The 13,461-nt window shown below is 41.2% G+C and overlaps 1 protein-coding gene across 6 annotated transcripts in view; it reads right to left on the minus strand.

Moving 5' to 3' along the window:
- The window catches only part of PALLD (palladin, cytoskeletal associated protein), a 583,598-nt gene that overhangs the window by 380,425 nt on the left and 189,712 nt on the right, over nucleotides 1–13,461 (minus strand). For 4 of the 6 annotated variants that reach the window (XM_066279472.1, XM_066279481.1, XM_066279454.1 and 1 more), the window contains exon 2: nucleotides 3,996–5,001. The exons of 1 other annotated variant lie outside the window; for it this stretch is intronic. In XM_066279472.1, the coding sequence (XP_066135569.1) occupies nucleotides 3,996–4,927 (932 nt within the window). In that variant the 5' untranslated portion in view covers nucleotides 4,928–5,001. The remainder of the gene's footprint in view (nucleotides 1–3,995; nucleotides 5,002–13,461) is intronic. One more of the 6 variants, XM_066279463.1, reaches the window with a different exon arrangement.

Consider the following 13,461-nt stretch of genomic DNA (forward strand, 5'->3'; position numbering starts at 1 on the left):
GTTTTCTGTCCTATTTATAGGTATGGTTATAACTGGTGCTTGTGCCCATGATGTCTGGGGGTGGGGAGTGATTGTACAGAAAGTAGGAATGTCTTGAAATGACTGGCCTGGCTTTGATCCTACTGTTTCCATCTATCCTTCCTTTAGCTGGAGCAACTTCATTCACATCTGTAAGCTCTCCTATGTCCAGGTTCCCAAACCACATGTCTGTATTTAGGCCGAATTTCAGAAGCTCCAGGCCAGCAGCGTAGTAGCCCAACCATGCCAGTCTAGCAATTTGTTTCCCTACTGTGGACCCAATAAAACTTTAGTCCCTAACATCCTGCCTCATCTAATCATATCTGAGTCTTTTCTTCTTGCTCTGTTTGTTCATCCTTTTGAAACAGTAAAGAGCTTTGCTTTTTCCTTAACTAAACACTGAAAGGGTAGAATTTTCTTCCTGTGCTCTAGTCCCCTGGCCCAGTCCCCTGCTACCTGCCCCCATATTTTTCTCTGTGGGGCATTACTTTTTAGTGAGCCTGGATCTTACTGTTGGCAACTGCATCACACTGCACTCACCTCTGGAGCAGCTGCCAACCTCTCCACACTGAATGTCTCTGCACTTATCAGCCAGCATCTATTGAGCCTCTCTGCACATAGAGGCCTCTACCCACAAGTTCTGCCTTCTGTTTCTGGGGCCTATAGAGGTGGCCAATGAATGGGTAGGGCTACTGAATCTCTGAGTTCCAAGGCCCCTGGACTAGTCGGTTTGAGTCAGGTTCTAAAATGCCCCAGTGCAGGGAACTCGTTATTAAAGGGCTTCTTCCTTATACAAAACTTCCTTCACAGAAGATTTTCTCTTTAGACCATCATATGTCTCATATGGAAAAGAGCTCAATGAATGTTCTTTTTTTTTGTATTTTTCTGAAGTTGGAAACGGGGAGGCAGTCAGACAGACTCCCGCATTTGCCCGACCAGGATCCACCTGGCACGCCCACCAGGGGGCGATGCTTTGCCCATCTGGGGCATCGCTCTGTTGCAACCAGAGCCATCCTAGCGCCTGAGGCAGAGGCCACAGAGTCATCCTCAGTGCCCGGGCCAACTTTGCTCCAATGGAGCCTTGGCTGCAGGAGGGGAAGAGAGAGACAGAGAGGAAGGAGAGGGGGAGGAGTGGAGAAGCAGATGAGTGCTTCTCCTGTGTGCCCTGGCTGGGAATCGAACCCAGAACTTCTGCATGCCAGGCCAACGCTCTACCACTGAGCCAACCGGCCAGGGCATGAATGTTCTTAAGTGTTTGGTGCACTTACAAATCTATGGCAGAGAGACAAGAATCTTTAGAAGAAATTAAAAGAATTCAATGTGCATTTACTTTGCTACTCAATAAAACAAAACAAAAAAACCTAAAAATCAACCCCAAACCTCCCAAACTCAAAATAATACAAAAATGACCAGCTAATGATGGCCATTTAAGCAATGGAGCAAAGACTTATTTACCCTAGAGGAACACAATTTATAATGACTAATGAATATTGGTCAAGGGCTTTGGTAGACAGAAAGATGACAAAAAAACAAACAAACAAAAAAACTAGTTAATAATTCTGTAGCTATAAATTTAATTAATGCCCCTTCTCTCCATAAAAAGAAAAGAGGTAGAAGCATGAATTTGATGCCCCCCCCAAACTATCAAATGGTTAAGTAAACTTTGGTATGGTTGAATCAATCCTTTGATGTCAAATGGATTGATTTTTGTCATTTTTGAAAGGGTATGGTATACTTAATTGCCATGGTAATATATTTGAAAGGGGCCTATTTTGGAGGTAAATGTAAGTGGAGCTGTTTGAATGACATGTGAATATATTTCTTATGAAGAATGATTTGTTCCTAAGATTAGTGGGTTTAAAAAAGTCTAAATAAAATCCAAAAAAAAATTACTCAATTTCATTTCTATTATAGGCAAAACTAGAAGAAAAATTTTTTATGGAAAAGATGTAGTGAGATGACAGAATTTAGGTTGACATATTAAGTGAACTCATTAAGAAGTTTTTACTGCCCCCTGCTGTCTGTTTCTAAAAGGAATACAGTCAAATTACTGGGAAAACAGACTCAAGGTGAATTAGTTGAATTGGTTGGAAAAAAAAATCCCTGCCTCTAATTACACCACTTTTTAGCCGGTCATACTAATGCTTATTCCGTGTTTGTGAGCAATGACTCATCAAACTAAAAAAAAAACACCAATTCTAGCAAACTGTGTATTAGTGGATATAGGGTGAGAGGTAAAGTTTGTGATTTGTGAAATGCTATGTTAACGTAAAGTACCAAGTGTTTTTTAGCTAATAATGTCCTTTATCATTTCTCCAACTTCCATATGTTTGAATTTACTTTTTTATAGTTACATAATTTAGGTAACATGAATTTCATTAATAGAAGCAAAACTTTCAAAATAAATGACTGAATGGCTTCTTTTTTATAGTGTAACCCTAACTTGAAATGTTAAACCACTAGTAGATATTTTGTATGGTTCAGGCTGACTTAATGAGGTGGGGGGAAATCAAGAGTGAGGAATGGCATTCCAGAAGGGTGTGGTAAGCATGAACTGCTCAGTGAGAGGGGGGTTTCTACTCAGTTTCCTATCCTCCACCTCATTTTTCTGGGAGTTTAGAATTTTATGGTCTTTTGACAGTATTTCTTGAAAATGAGCATTGGAAAAACCTAATTTCAATAAGGTTAACACTAGGTCTTCCAAGTTCTTCACCACAGCTGCCAACACCGCCTTCTACTTCCTCCTGTTCGCAGGGGATTCTTGTAGAATCATAAAATAGCCCTGGCTGGAGAGTTCAGTTGGTTAGAGCATTATCCTGATATGCAGAGGTTGCTAGTTCAATCCCTAGTTAAGGCACATATAGGAACAGATCAATGTTTCTCTCTCTCTCTCTCTTGCTTCCACTCTCCTTCTAAAATCAGTAAATAAAAAATTTAAAAAGAATAAAATAAACCCAATTTTGTTCCTAAAACAATTTAAAAAAATAAACAAGAAATAATAAAAATAATAGGTGATAGCAATGTAGCAGTCACTGGGGGCAAGGCCATGTTTTACTCTTTCCTGTATTATTTAATTTAGTCATAAAATAGAACGAGGTAGGTAGTATTATGACTCCCATTTCACAGATACAGAAACTGGATCACAAAGTCACTTGCCTACTTGGTAGAAGGTGGAGCCCTGATTGGAAACCCTACAGGCTGACTCCAGGCTCACTCCTCTGAACCTTTGGCACAGAAGGTATAAACTCTGCAATGAAGGAAGAGGAATTTATGAAAATAGTAATGGACATGGTGATGTGTTTATTGACTCTGACTCACGTACTTGTACTTGTTCCTATTCTGCGGTACCCATACTCTAGTGGCTAGAACTCGTTTGTGTGTAACAGACCATCACACTCAATTTGGTTCATCTTTGTTAGGAAAGTTCTGTCCTTGGTTGCACAACATGGAAGGTGTGTGGGTGTGTGTGTTTACCTTAAGTGAGTATGTGTTGATTTAGCCAATGCCTCAGACAAGATTATAGATTTGATGGCTATGCTTGTGGCTGGCCTGCGCACACCTTTTCCTTTCATCTGTGTGCTGCCAGACATCTAGTTTTAGCCACACGTGCAGCCATCTTCAGCAGCCTATAGTCAGATTAGGTACACACTTGTCACAGTGCTTTGAAGAAATCAATTGCACATTTTAAGTTTCCCTGGCTGTTATTCATTCCAGAGTCCAATATAACAACCTGTTTGTACTCCTCTATGCCTATCTGGTCCTTTGCCTTCCTCATGTATTAGGTGGTTCATGACAATAACTGTACCTACTAGGGACAACCAAGTCAAGGCGTGTTTGCAATTCTAGGATGCTTTCACCTTGCAGGTGCTTGCAAACGCTACCTCAGGCTCCAGAGGGCTAACTCTGCAGGCACATTAAACCAAAACCAAAACTCAACACGAATCATATGATATTCATAATAAAAAAAAATTTCTTACCTGACTCGAGGAGTTGGGTTTCCAGCGACTCGACACTCCAAATAAACTCTGCTTCCTTCTGCCACTTCTTGGCTCCGCAGCTTCTGAATGAAGCGAGGGGTGGATGGGAAGGGGAGTGAATTCTGGGGCTGCGGGTGATGAGAGATGCTGTTGCAGGGCACTACCTCCTCGTCCTGGTCCGCGGGGTAGCACAGCCGGGCCTCTTCCGGGTCCGCGGGGTAGCACAGCCTGGCCTCCGGTAACTTGACCTCCGCTTCCATCTCCTGGTGGTCTTCAGTGGGGCTCTGGCTGGCGGACGCACTCATCAGGGCCGATGGCTGCTTTTTTGGAGACAGGTACCCACTGTCTGGTGATGAGGTCTCCCCATTTGGGCTTCTGTTTCTTGGCTTGGCTGCTTCTCTAAATATGGATGTCAGCTCCTCGATGAAATTAGCCGCCTTATCACACAGCTGGCTCTGGGGGCCAGATTTCCCTTGATGTGCGGGTTTGGGCTTCCCACCTGTGTTGGGCGTTTTGGCCCCACGTTTTTCAGCCTTTCGGAGGCTCCGGATGTAGCTGGGTCGGGCAAGCAGGGGTGAGATGGCAGGTTTCTTCTTTGAACCAGGAGAGGAGATAGGCTCAGTGGGTCCTCCTGGCCTGTCCTCCTGGGGTCTCCCTGGGGAGGCTGGCCCACCAGGGTTGGTCTCCTGGCGGGAAGAGTTCTCACGGAGGCTTACAGGAGAGGTGTTGAAAATCTGGGAGATCTCCTTTTCTGAGTCAAAGTCTTCTGTCTCAGAGTTGGCGATAGCTCTCCGGGCCAGGTCAAGGCTCTTGTTTATCTCTTCCTGGCTGAGAAAAGCAGATAGCTCAGGGAAGAAGTCAGCATTCTTGCTTTCTTCCTGCATGTCTGATAGGGAATCATAGAAGGAGTCATGGGAGGAAGTCTCTGACATATTTGAATAGTCGTCATACACTCTTTGGTTTCAACAGGAAGGCTAGAGGCACTGGAAGTCAGTTTACTTCTGTTCTGAAAGACAACGTAGACAGAATTGCCATGAGTAGTAGTGTGTGTGTGTGTGTGTGTGTGTGTGTGTGTGTGTTATCCTAGTGGTACTAATTTACAAATTGGGAGAAACATTAAGGTAAACAAATATGCAGTTGATCCTAGAACAACACAGGTTTGAACTGCATTTTTTTTTGTTTTGCAATAAATACTGCCTGCCTGCCTATTCTCCATTTTGCCTCTGTGGATTGAACAAACCCCGGTGGAAAACAGCATTTTGCATTCCCAGCGGCAGATTCACAATGCAGATCAAAAAAGACTGTTTTCTATCCATGGTTGGTTAAATCCGCAGCTGCAAAGGGCCAGATGTAGTTACATTTTGGGAAGTCAAAGTTATCCATGAATTTTCAACTCCAAAGGGGCAGGGGCACTGGTTTCCAGAGCCCCTCCATTGGTCAAGGGTCAACTGTACTTTTTAAAAGATAATTTTTCTCTATGCTATAAGTTGGAAGAAGCATTAAGTATACTTGTATTTATCATCTTAATTTAATATTTACCCTATGAGTAACAGTAAGTATTTTACAACAGGTATTGAATAATTCAAGAAGATGCTACCTGCAGTACATACTATAGGTGACTAAGTGTAGTGGACATTCTATACTTCTCAGAGCCTCCTTGCCTTCCACCCCCTCCTCCACACACACCTTATGAAAGCTCTGATTTCATTCATGTTATGAGATTAGTAGCTTATTGATATTTTTAGTAAATCTGACCCTGCTTATAAAATAATTGCAAAAATACATTTTGATTCCAATCTTTATTTTTTCCCGCTTTCAGTGAAATACTTGAAATCCTCCTGTCTCATCCTTTCCTCTGTCCAGCCATGTGCATTCATATTCATTCACTCAACAGTTAATTTAACACATAGTTAACAATCACTTACAAAGTTTCAGGTACTAGAGGTATAGTCATTACCCAGACCAGGGATTGGCAAACTATTTTGTAAAGGGCCAGATAGTAAATGCTTTTGACTTTGTAGGCTACAAAATCTCTACTGTAGTTACTCAAATTTGCCTTTGGAACATCAAACCAGACACAGAAATAAATAATAAACATGCCTGTGTGCCAATAAAACTTTATTTATGGATACTGATATTTGAACTTTAGAGATTTTACATGTCAAACACATTATTTTGCCTTTGAATTTGATTTTTACAACAGTTTAAAAATGTAAAAATGTTCTTAGTTTGCAGACCATGCCAAAACGAGCAATGGGATGGCTGTGGCACAAGGGTTGAAGTTTGCAGACTCTTGATCCATCTGTTGACACAATCCTTATGTTTAAGGAAGTAAAAGTCATGTGGTATAGTAAAGAGGGTGGAGTGGTAAGACATTAAACAAATGGTATACAGATGATGTAAAATTTGGATAAGGTGGCAAAGGTGAGGGAAAAGAGCTTGGTTGCTATGAGAGCCTTATTTGAGTTTCAAGGACATGTGAGGGAACTATGTGCCCTTAAATAGGACATTTATTATTATTATTAATATTTGTATTTTTTTGAATTGAGAAGCGGGGAGGCAGAGAGAAAGACTTCCACATGCATCCCACCAGGATCTGCTGGGCATGCCCACCAGGGGGCGATGCTCTGCCTGTCTGGGACATTGCTCTGTTGCAACCTGAGCCATTCTAGTGCCTGAGGCAGAGGCCATGGAGCCATCCTCAGCACCCAGGCCAACTTTGCTCCAATGGAGCCTTGGCTGGGGAAGGGAAGAGAGAGATAGAGAGAAAGGAGAGGGGGAGAGGTGGAGAAGCAGATAGGCTCTTCTCCTGTGTGCTCTGATCAGGAATCAAACCCAGAACTTCCACACGCCGGGCCGATGCTCTACCACTGAGCCATCCAGCCAGGGCTCTAAAAAGGACATTTTTATGGGAATATTATCCACATTAATTAAAAGTTGTTTCATCATCTGCCAAATATTGGGCGTCAATTTAAATCCCACTGCATTTTGAACTAAATATGGTGAAGCAGTGACTCTCCTGTTATTTTAAGTGTGCTGCTCTTTTTCTATATATTGTTCATTAAGTGATAGAGGGAAGATCTAGAAAGCCTCAGAAGTGATCTTTGCCTCAAGATTGAGTCTGAATCAACAAGCAACAAATATTAGTTAGAATGTGAAGAAGAGGGAACCCTCCTGCACTGTTGGGGGGACTGCAGACTGGGGCATCCACTGTGGAAAACAGTATGGGGTTTCCTCAAAAAATTCAAACCTTTGACCCTGGCCAGTTGGCTTAGTGGTAGAGCATCGGTCTAGTGTGTGGATGTCCCAGGTTCGATTCCCAGCCAGGGCATACAAGAGAAGCGCCTATCTGCTCCTCCATCCTTTCCCTTCTCCTTTCTCTCTATCTCTCTCTTCCCCTCCCTCAGCCAAGGCTCCATTGGAGCAAAGTTGGCCCAGGCACTGAGGATGACTTTATGGCCTCTGCCTCAGGTGCTAGAATGGGTCTGGTTGCAACAGAGCATCGCCCTGGATGGGTAGAGCATCGCCCCCTGGTGGACATGCCTGGTAGATCCTGGTTGGGTGCATGTGGGAGTCTGTTTTTCTGCCTCACTGCTTCTCACTCAGAAAAATACAAAAAAAAATTAAACTGTCTTTGGCTCAGCAATCCCACTTCTGGAAAAATATCCTAAGAATTCTAAAACACTGATTAAAAACTATACACACACACATATGCACCCCTATGTTCATTGCAGCATTATTAGCAATACCCAAGATCTGGAATCAGCCAAGCACCTTACAGAGTTAGGTTAAGGGGAGGTAAGATGAAAGAAGTCAGTGAGAAGGCTTTTGTAGTATTTAAGGGTTGTATATGTTTCTCATTGTTCTAATTTTGGTGTCCATTACCTGAACCTCCTTCTTAGTTTTGGATAATTTCTCATATTATGAGCCTCTTTGAGAAACTAAGTTTACTTATCATAATGGGGTGTAAAATCTCCAAATATTTGCTTTCCCAGCACCTTGGAGGCTGGGCACAAGTCTTGGCACTTGGCAGTTAGATGCATCCATCTTGGACTTTGAAGCAGGGTCCCAGGTGAAAGCATTCTGACAGCTGGACACTGCGTGACAGCAGAGGTAGCCCCAGGGCAGCAGCGATGGCTGTGCAGAGGGACATCTAGGGCTGGAAGAGCAGCTGTGTATGGACTGTTCAGCTGCGGCAGCAGGGATAGCCACACAGGAGCCTTTTTCTGGCACGGTTTTGGCTGTGGTCTTGCCTCCAGCACAGACTTCTGGTTTCATTCTGTGAGTTGCCACAACTTTTATCAGTAAATCTCTTTGCACTCAAGTTGACCAAGGAATATTTCTGTTGCTTCTTACTAATGAACACAACTGATAGTAGATAACAAAGATGATGGAAGTGTGAACAAGTGACATTGAGGTAGAACACAGTGGACTGAACCAATAGATAGAAGAGCGAAAGAATAGATAATTGCTGACTGATTAAAATAAGAGATGATTCAAAGAAGGATTATAGATTTCTCACTCAAATAATGGGATGGACAGTGCCCTTCACTTAACACAATAGGGGAAGCAAGTTTTGAGGAAAAAAAGAAGCTTAATTTTGATTTGTACATTTTGCATCTGGGGGAACTCTTGGACCTCTGGTGCTGATGGCAATCTGAGATAGTGGTCCAGAGCCCAGAGAAGGGAAAACAGAGCTGGACTGGGGATTATTGGCCCACGGGTGGCCCCATAAGCCATGGGAGTGAATAAGGTCATCAAGAGAGAAAAGGAAAAAAATCTTACAGGGAGTTTGGGGGAAACCAGGAAGCGGAGTGTCATGGAAAAATTCCATGAAGAGGGTATGCCCTTTTGATCAAGCAACTGGGAGATTTATTACAATTGACAATAGCAGTTTTGGTGTATGTGACAGAGATATAGACCAAATTTCAGATACAGTGATAAATTATGGAAAGAGAGGAAGTATAGGTTGCAAGTGTGGTTGACTCTCTGGAGAGTCAGAGAAAAGAGGAGAGACAGCATAGTTGAACAGAAGTGTGGAATCTGGGGAGGTTGTTTATTAGGATGAGGAGCAGGATCATGCCTCAAAACTGAAAGGATCAGTCAGTAAAGGGGGAGAATCGGAAGAGCCATGTAAGAAAGTAGGGATGATATAGAACAGGTCTCCGAGGATGTGAGATGCAATGGGTTATTAGAGGACAAATGGCTTCAGGTTGGAAAGGGACAGTTCTTCCATTGTCAAAGGAGAGAAATAATAAAGGGCATGTGTGTGTGTGTGTGTGTGTGTGAGAGAGAGAGAGAGAGAGAGAGAGAGAGAGAGTGCTTCTGTGCATTTGGAAGTTTATAAGGACAGTAGACAATTTGTTGGGTCCTGGCTGGGTGGTTCAGTTGGATAGAGTATCCTCCCAACATGCCTAGGTTGTGGGTTCAAGCCCCCAGTCAGAACACATACAAGAACCAACCAATGACAGCATGAATAAGTGGAACAATGAGTCAGTTCTCTCTCTTCCTGTCTCTGTCTCTCTCCCTTTCTCTCTTTCTAAAAATTAATAAAAAAATCGTTGTTGTAGAGGGGGAAAATTCCTTAAGGATTTATAGGCAGAGGTGAAGGCTTAGTTGAAGTTAGATGTGACATATTTATAGTATCATTCATCTGTGCGATTTGGCACTTCTGACTGCCAGAGGTTAGAATTCTAGGTGAAGGTGTGGAGGTAGATGACCCAGGGTTGGACACACAAGTAAGATGGAAAGGAAATGGGCAAGGTTGTTGGGAATATTGACAAGACAGGGGTGGATTCTAAAATCTATTTTGGATTGAAATTCATAGGTAGGAGATCGAATATAAGGAGATTAGAGGACTAAAAACATAATGAAAACAAAAAATAGACATAGTGAGAATGACTGAGTGAGACATCTGGAAGGATGTATAAGACAGTGAGATGTCTAAATGGATCATTTCAGAGGCAGAACCTTTTGACTTGAGACTACATTTAGAGTGTGGCCCTGTGACTGTCTTTGACTGTTTTTGTGAAACAATGTCAGAGTTGAGTAGCTGCAACAAAGCCTAAAATATCCAAACTTTTGCAGAAAAAGTTTGTTAATCACCTGCTAGGGAATTTCAGCCCCCCCCTTTTTTTTTAAAACGAGAGGAGGAGAGATAGGCAGAATCCTGCATGCGCCCTGATTGGGATCCACCCAGCAACCCCTGTCAGAGGCCAATGCTTGAATCAACCAAGCCATCCTCAGCTCCTGGGGCCGACTGGCTGCAGGAAGGAAAGAGAGAGAGGAGGGGGAGAGGTTATGGAAGAGAAGCAGATGGTCTCTTCTCATGTGTGCCCTGACCAGGGATCCAACCTGAGACTTCCTCATGCCAGGCTGATGCTCTATCCACTAAGCTAGCCAGCCAGGGCTGGAACATCAGCTTCTTAATGAATTCATATAATATACATAAGCACTAAGAGTGAATGAAGATCGTAATAATAATCATGGCTAACGATGGACTGCTCACCATGAGGTAGGCATTGTGTCAAGGAGCCATTAAGTAGATTGTTTCATTTAAAATGATCATGACAGGCCCCAGCTTAGAAAGAAGAAAACTGAGGCAGAAGATGTAAGAAAGCCATGCTTCAAATCCAGATGGCGACTCCATAGCTCATGATCTTAATCATACACTTTACTACCATTATATTATAGTTTTAACAACCAAGCATCCTAAGCAATATATCAGACTAATAAAACTGTGGATCAGAAATCAGAGTTCTGCTATTAATATAATTCTATTTAGTCTAAAGTAAACATAATATAATATATTTTAAAACTTCATGAAAAACATTATATGAGGAAGCTTAAAGTGAATTTCTGAATAATGAAACAATTTTCAGTTTTTGTTTTTAATAGGAAGTGTTTGCCGGAGGCAGATTAAATCACCTGCTTATTAACTTATAGTTTGCTTTTAAAGAGGCGCCATCTGACAGGATCCAGTTGTCAGGATTAGGTGTAGCTTAAAAACTGCTTGCTTAGTGAAAAAGAAAATAATAGCTTTATGGCATATATGGTTTGGGTTTAATTTGCAACACAGTTATTGCTGCTAGAATAGGCATGTCGTCTCAGGAAAATACTCATTTAATGTGGATGAACAAGGGAGGTTTCCAGGTGGCCCAAACACCCTGGAAAATTATGCTTCAGAGATTTCCGTATCAGTCAACACCCCAAAATAAAAAGGTTGTAATCAGAAGAAATACAACTGCAAACATCTTCATTATTTCTCTGAGATTTCATGTTTTATTTCAAACAGTGCTTTTGGCATTTCTATGCTGGTGTGATTGACACAGAAATGAAATACATTAAAAAGAACTAATTATGCAGTTTTTAATGAGTAAAGAGGAAGTAGGATAAATGCCAGAAACATGAAAGTGTTCCATTTCTCAAGTGGAGTTGTTCAGATTTTGAAATTTGGGAGAATATTCTCATACATTTTACATCTTCTCTGTCCCTTGCCTCTGTTCTCTTACCTGAAAGAATTTGAATCGCCTGGAAACTCCTTTCTTAGTATTTTTCTTCTTTGTGTTGTTTTCATCATCTCCATCATTAATAGTTTAGCCTGCCACTCTCCCCAAAACTCTCCTGAGCCACGATTGTTTTCTACTTTCTTGGAATTTGTGTAGTTCTAGCTTCTTCACCTTGGGAGAAATGGCTCTAATTTGGCTCCTGCTCATTTTATAGGGATTCTTTCTCTTTCCCACCTCCCTTTCCTAGAATAATAAATGAAACTAATTGTACAACTCTTTTAACGTTTACTATGTGCGAGGGAAATTTCAAGGAGGTCAAAGGGGAGCCACACATAGTTTTTCTCCTTTAATGATTTTGTAATCCAATAGGAGAGATTAGAGGGATTATGATAAGAGTAAAACTGATTTAAACCATATTTACAAATTTGGTCATGTCACTCCTTGGCCAGTACTCCCTCCCCCAATGACACTCCTGGGATGATAAGAGGTCTAAAGCATGGTATGCAGGTTATCTACACGCCCCTGGACAGTCTGCCCCGATGGAAACTCTCCAGCCTTTTGCCCGTCATCACTCGGACACACGCTGCAGTGATGCCTTGCTGGCCTATTCGCCGTTCCTTGAATGTTCTACGTTCTTTCATGTCTCCATGTTTTCTACATATTGTTCCTTTTGCCATTCCCTTCTGTTTCTCTGTTTCAAATCCTAGTTCAGCCTTGAAAACTTTACTTAATTTCACTTCTATTTAGTGCTTTTTTCCTATGATTTCCAAATCAGTATACGTAATTTGCTTCTCCTTCTGAACATGACAATTTGCACGGCATTTATTATAGCATTCATCTTACCGAATTATATGATAAATATGAGTTTAGAGAGAACTCTTTCTCCATTAGACTCTGAACACCTTGAAAGCAAAAGCTGCAGCTGACAGTCTTTGTACGGCTAGTGCTTGGCTCAGTGTCTGAATCATGCAGGAAAATAATGATGGTATGGTATTTGATATTTGATATTTGATTTTGAGAGTTACACCTGCTTTAGATTCTCTCAAATGATAGCAAGGAGGCAGTTGCAGGTGTCCTCATGGTGTTTGGAAGACAAATTATTGCAGGTGAATTTTGACATTTATGCATAATGCCAAGGTCAATCTTTTTTTTTTTTCAAATTAAAGTACAGTTGACATACAATATTATATTAGTTTCAGGTGTACAATATAGTGCTTCAACATTTCTATACCTTACAGTGTGATCACCACAAGTCTAGTAACCACTTTTTTTTTTCATTGGGAATATTAAAGGTATTTACTTAAGAATTTATATAAGGGGGGATTTTTGCAATCTGTTTATGGAATACTTTGTAGAGATATTGACAATTTTGAAAAAAAAAAAAGAGCATTTGATGTTACAAAAAGCCTGGCAGGCACCAAGACTCACACGATAGCTCATATCACATGAGCCAGGCAACTTAGAGTCCAAACAGCAATGTTTCAATAGGCATTTAAAAATGTCTATATGGTTAGAAATAAATACATGAAAGAGATTGGAAGAACACGTACCAAACAATTAATGCTTAATACCTCTGTGGTAGGGATTAGGCAGGGACAGGGTTGAAGGGTGGGACATTTAGTGAAATCTTTTGTTGCTTATTTTACATTCTGTGATTAAAAAAGTTAAAATTATGAGTGATTTAAAATTTTTAATTTAGTATTTTTATTTTCATATTTAAGCAATTACTAAAATAGAGTAAAAACTTTTGGTACAATGAGTCAATACTAAAAGCATTTTAAAATAAAACCTAAACTATGAAAACCAAAGTTGAAAAGCTTTGAAACGTTTTTTCCTTTTGTTGTGTTTGCACTCTGGGCCCAAGATGGAGCTACTCTCGCCCATGGTGCCACATCAGCAAACTGAAACTTAGATAATTCTTGTGTCCTTGTAAATGTTCTACTTGACCAGAAACACAA

The sequence above is a fragment of the Saccopteryx bilineata genome, chromosome 1 (assembly GCF_036850765.1).
Source record: "Saccopteryx bilineata isolate mSacBil1 chromosome 1, mSacBil1_pri_phased_curated, whole genome shotgun sequence".
Classification (NCBI taxonomy): Eukaryota; Metazoa; Chordata; class Mammalia; order Chiroptera; family Emballonuridae; genus Saccopteryx; species Saccopteryx bilineata.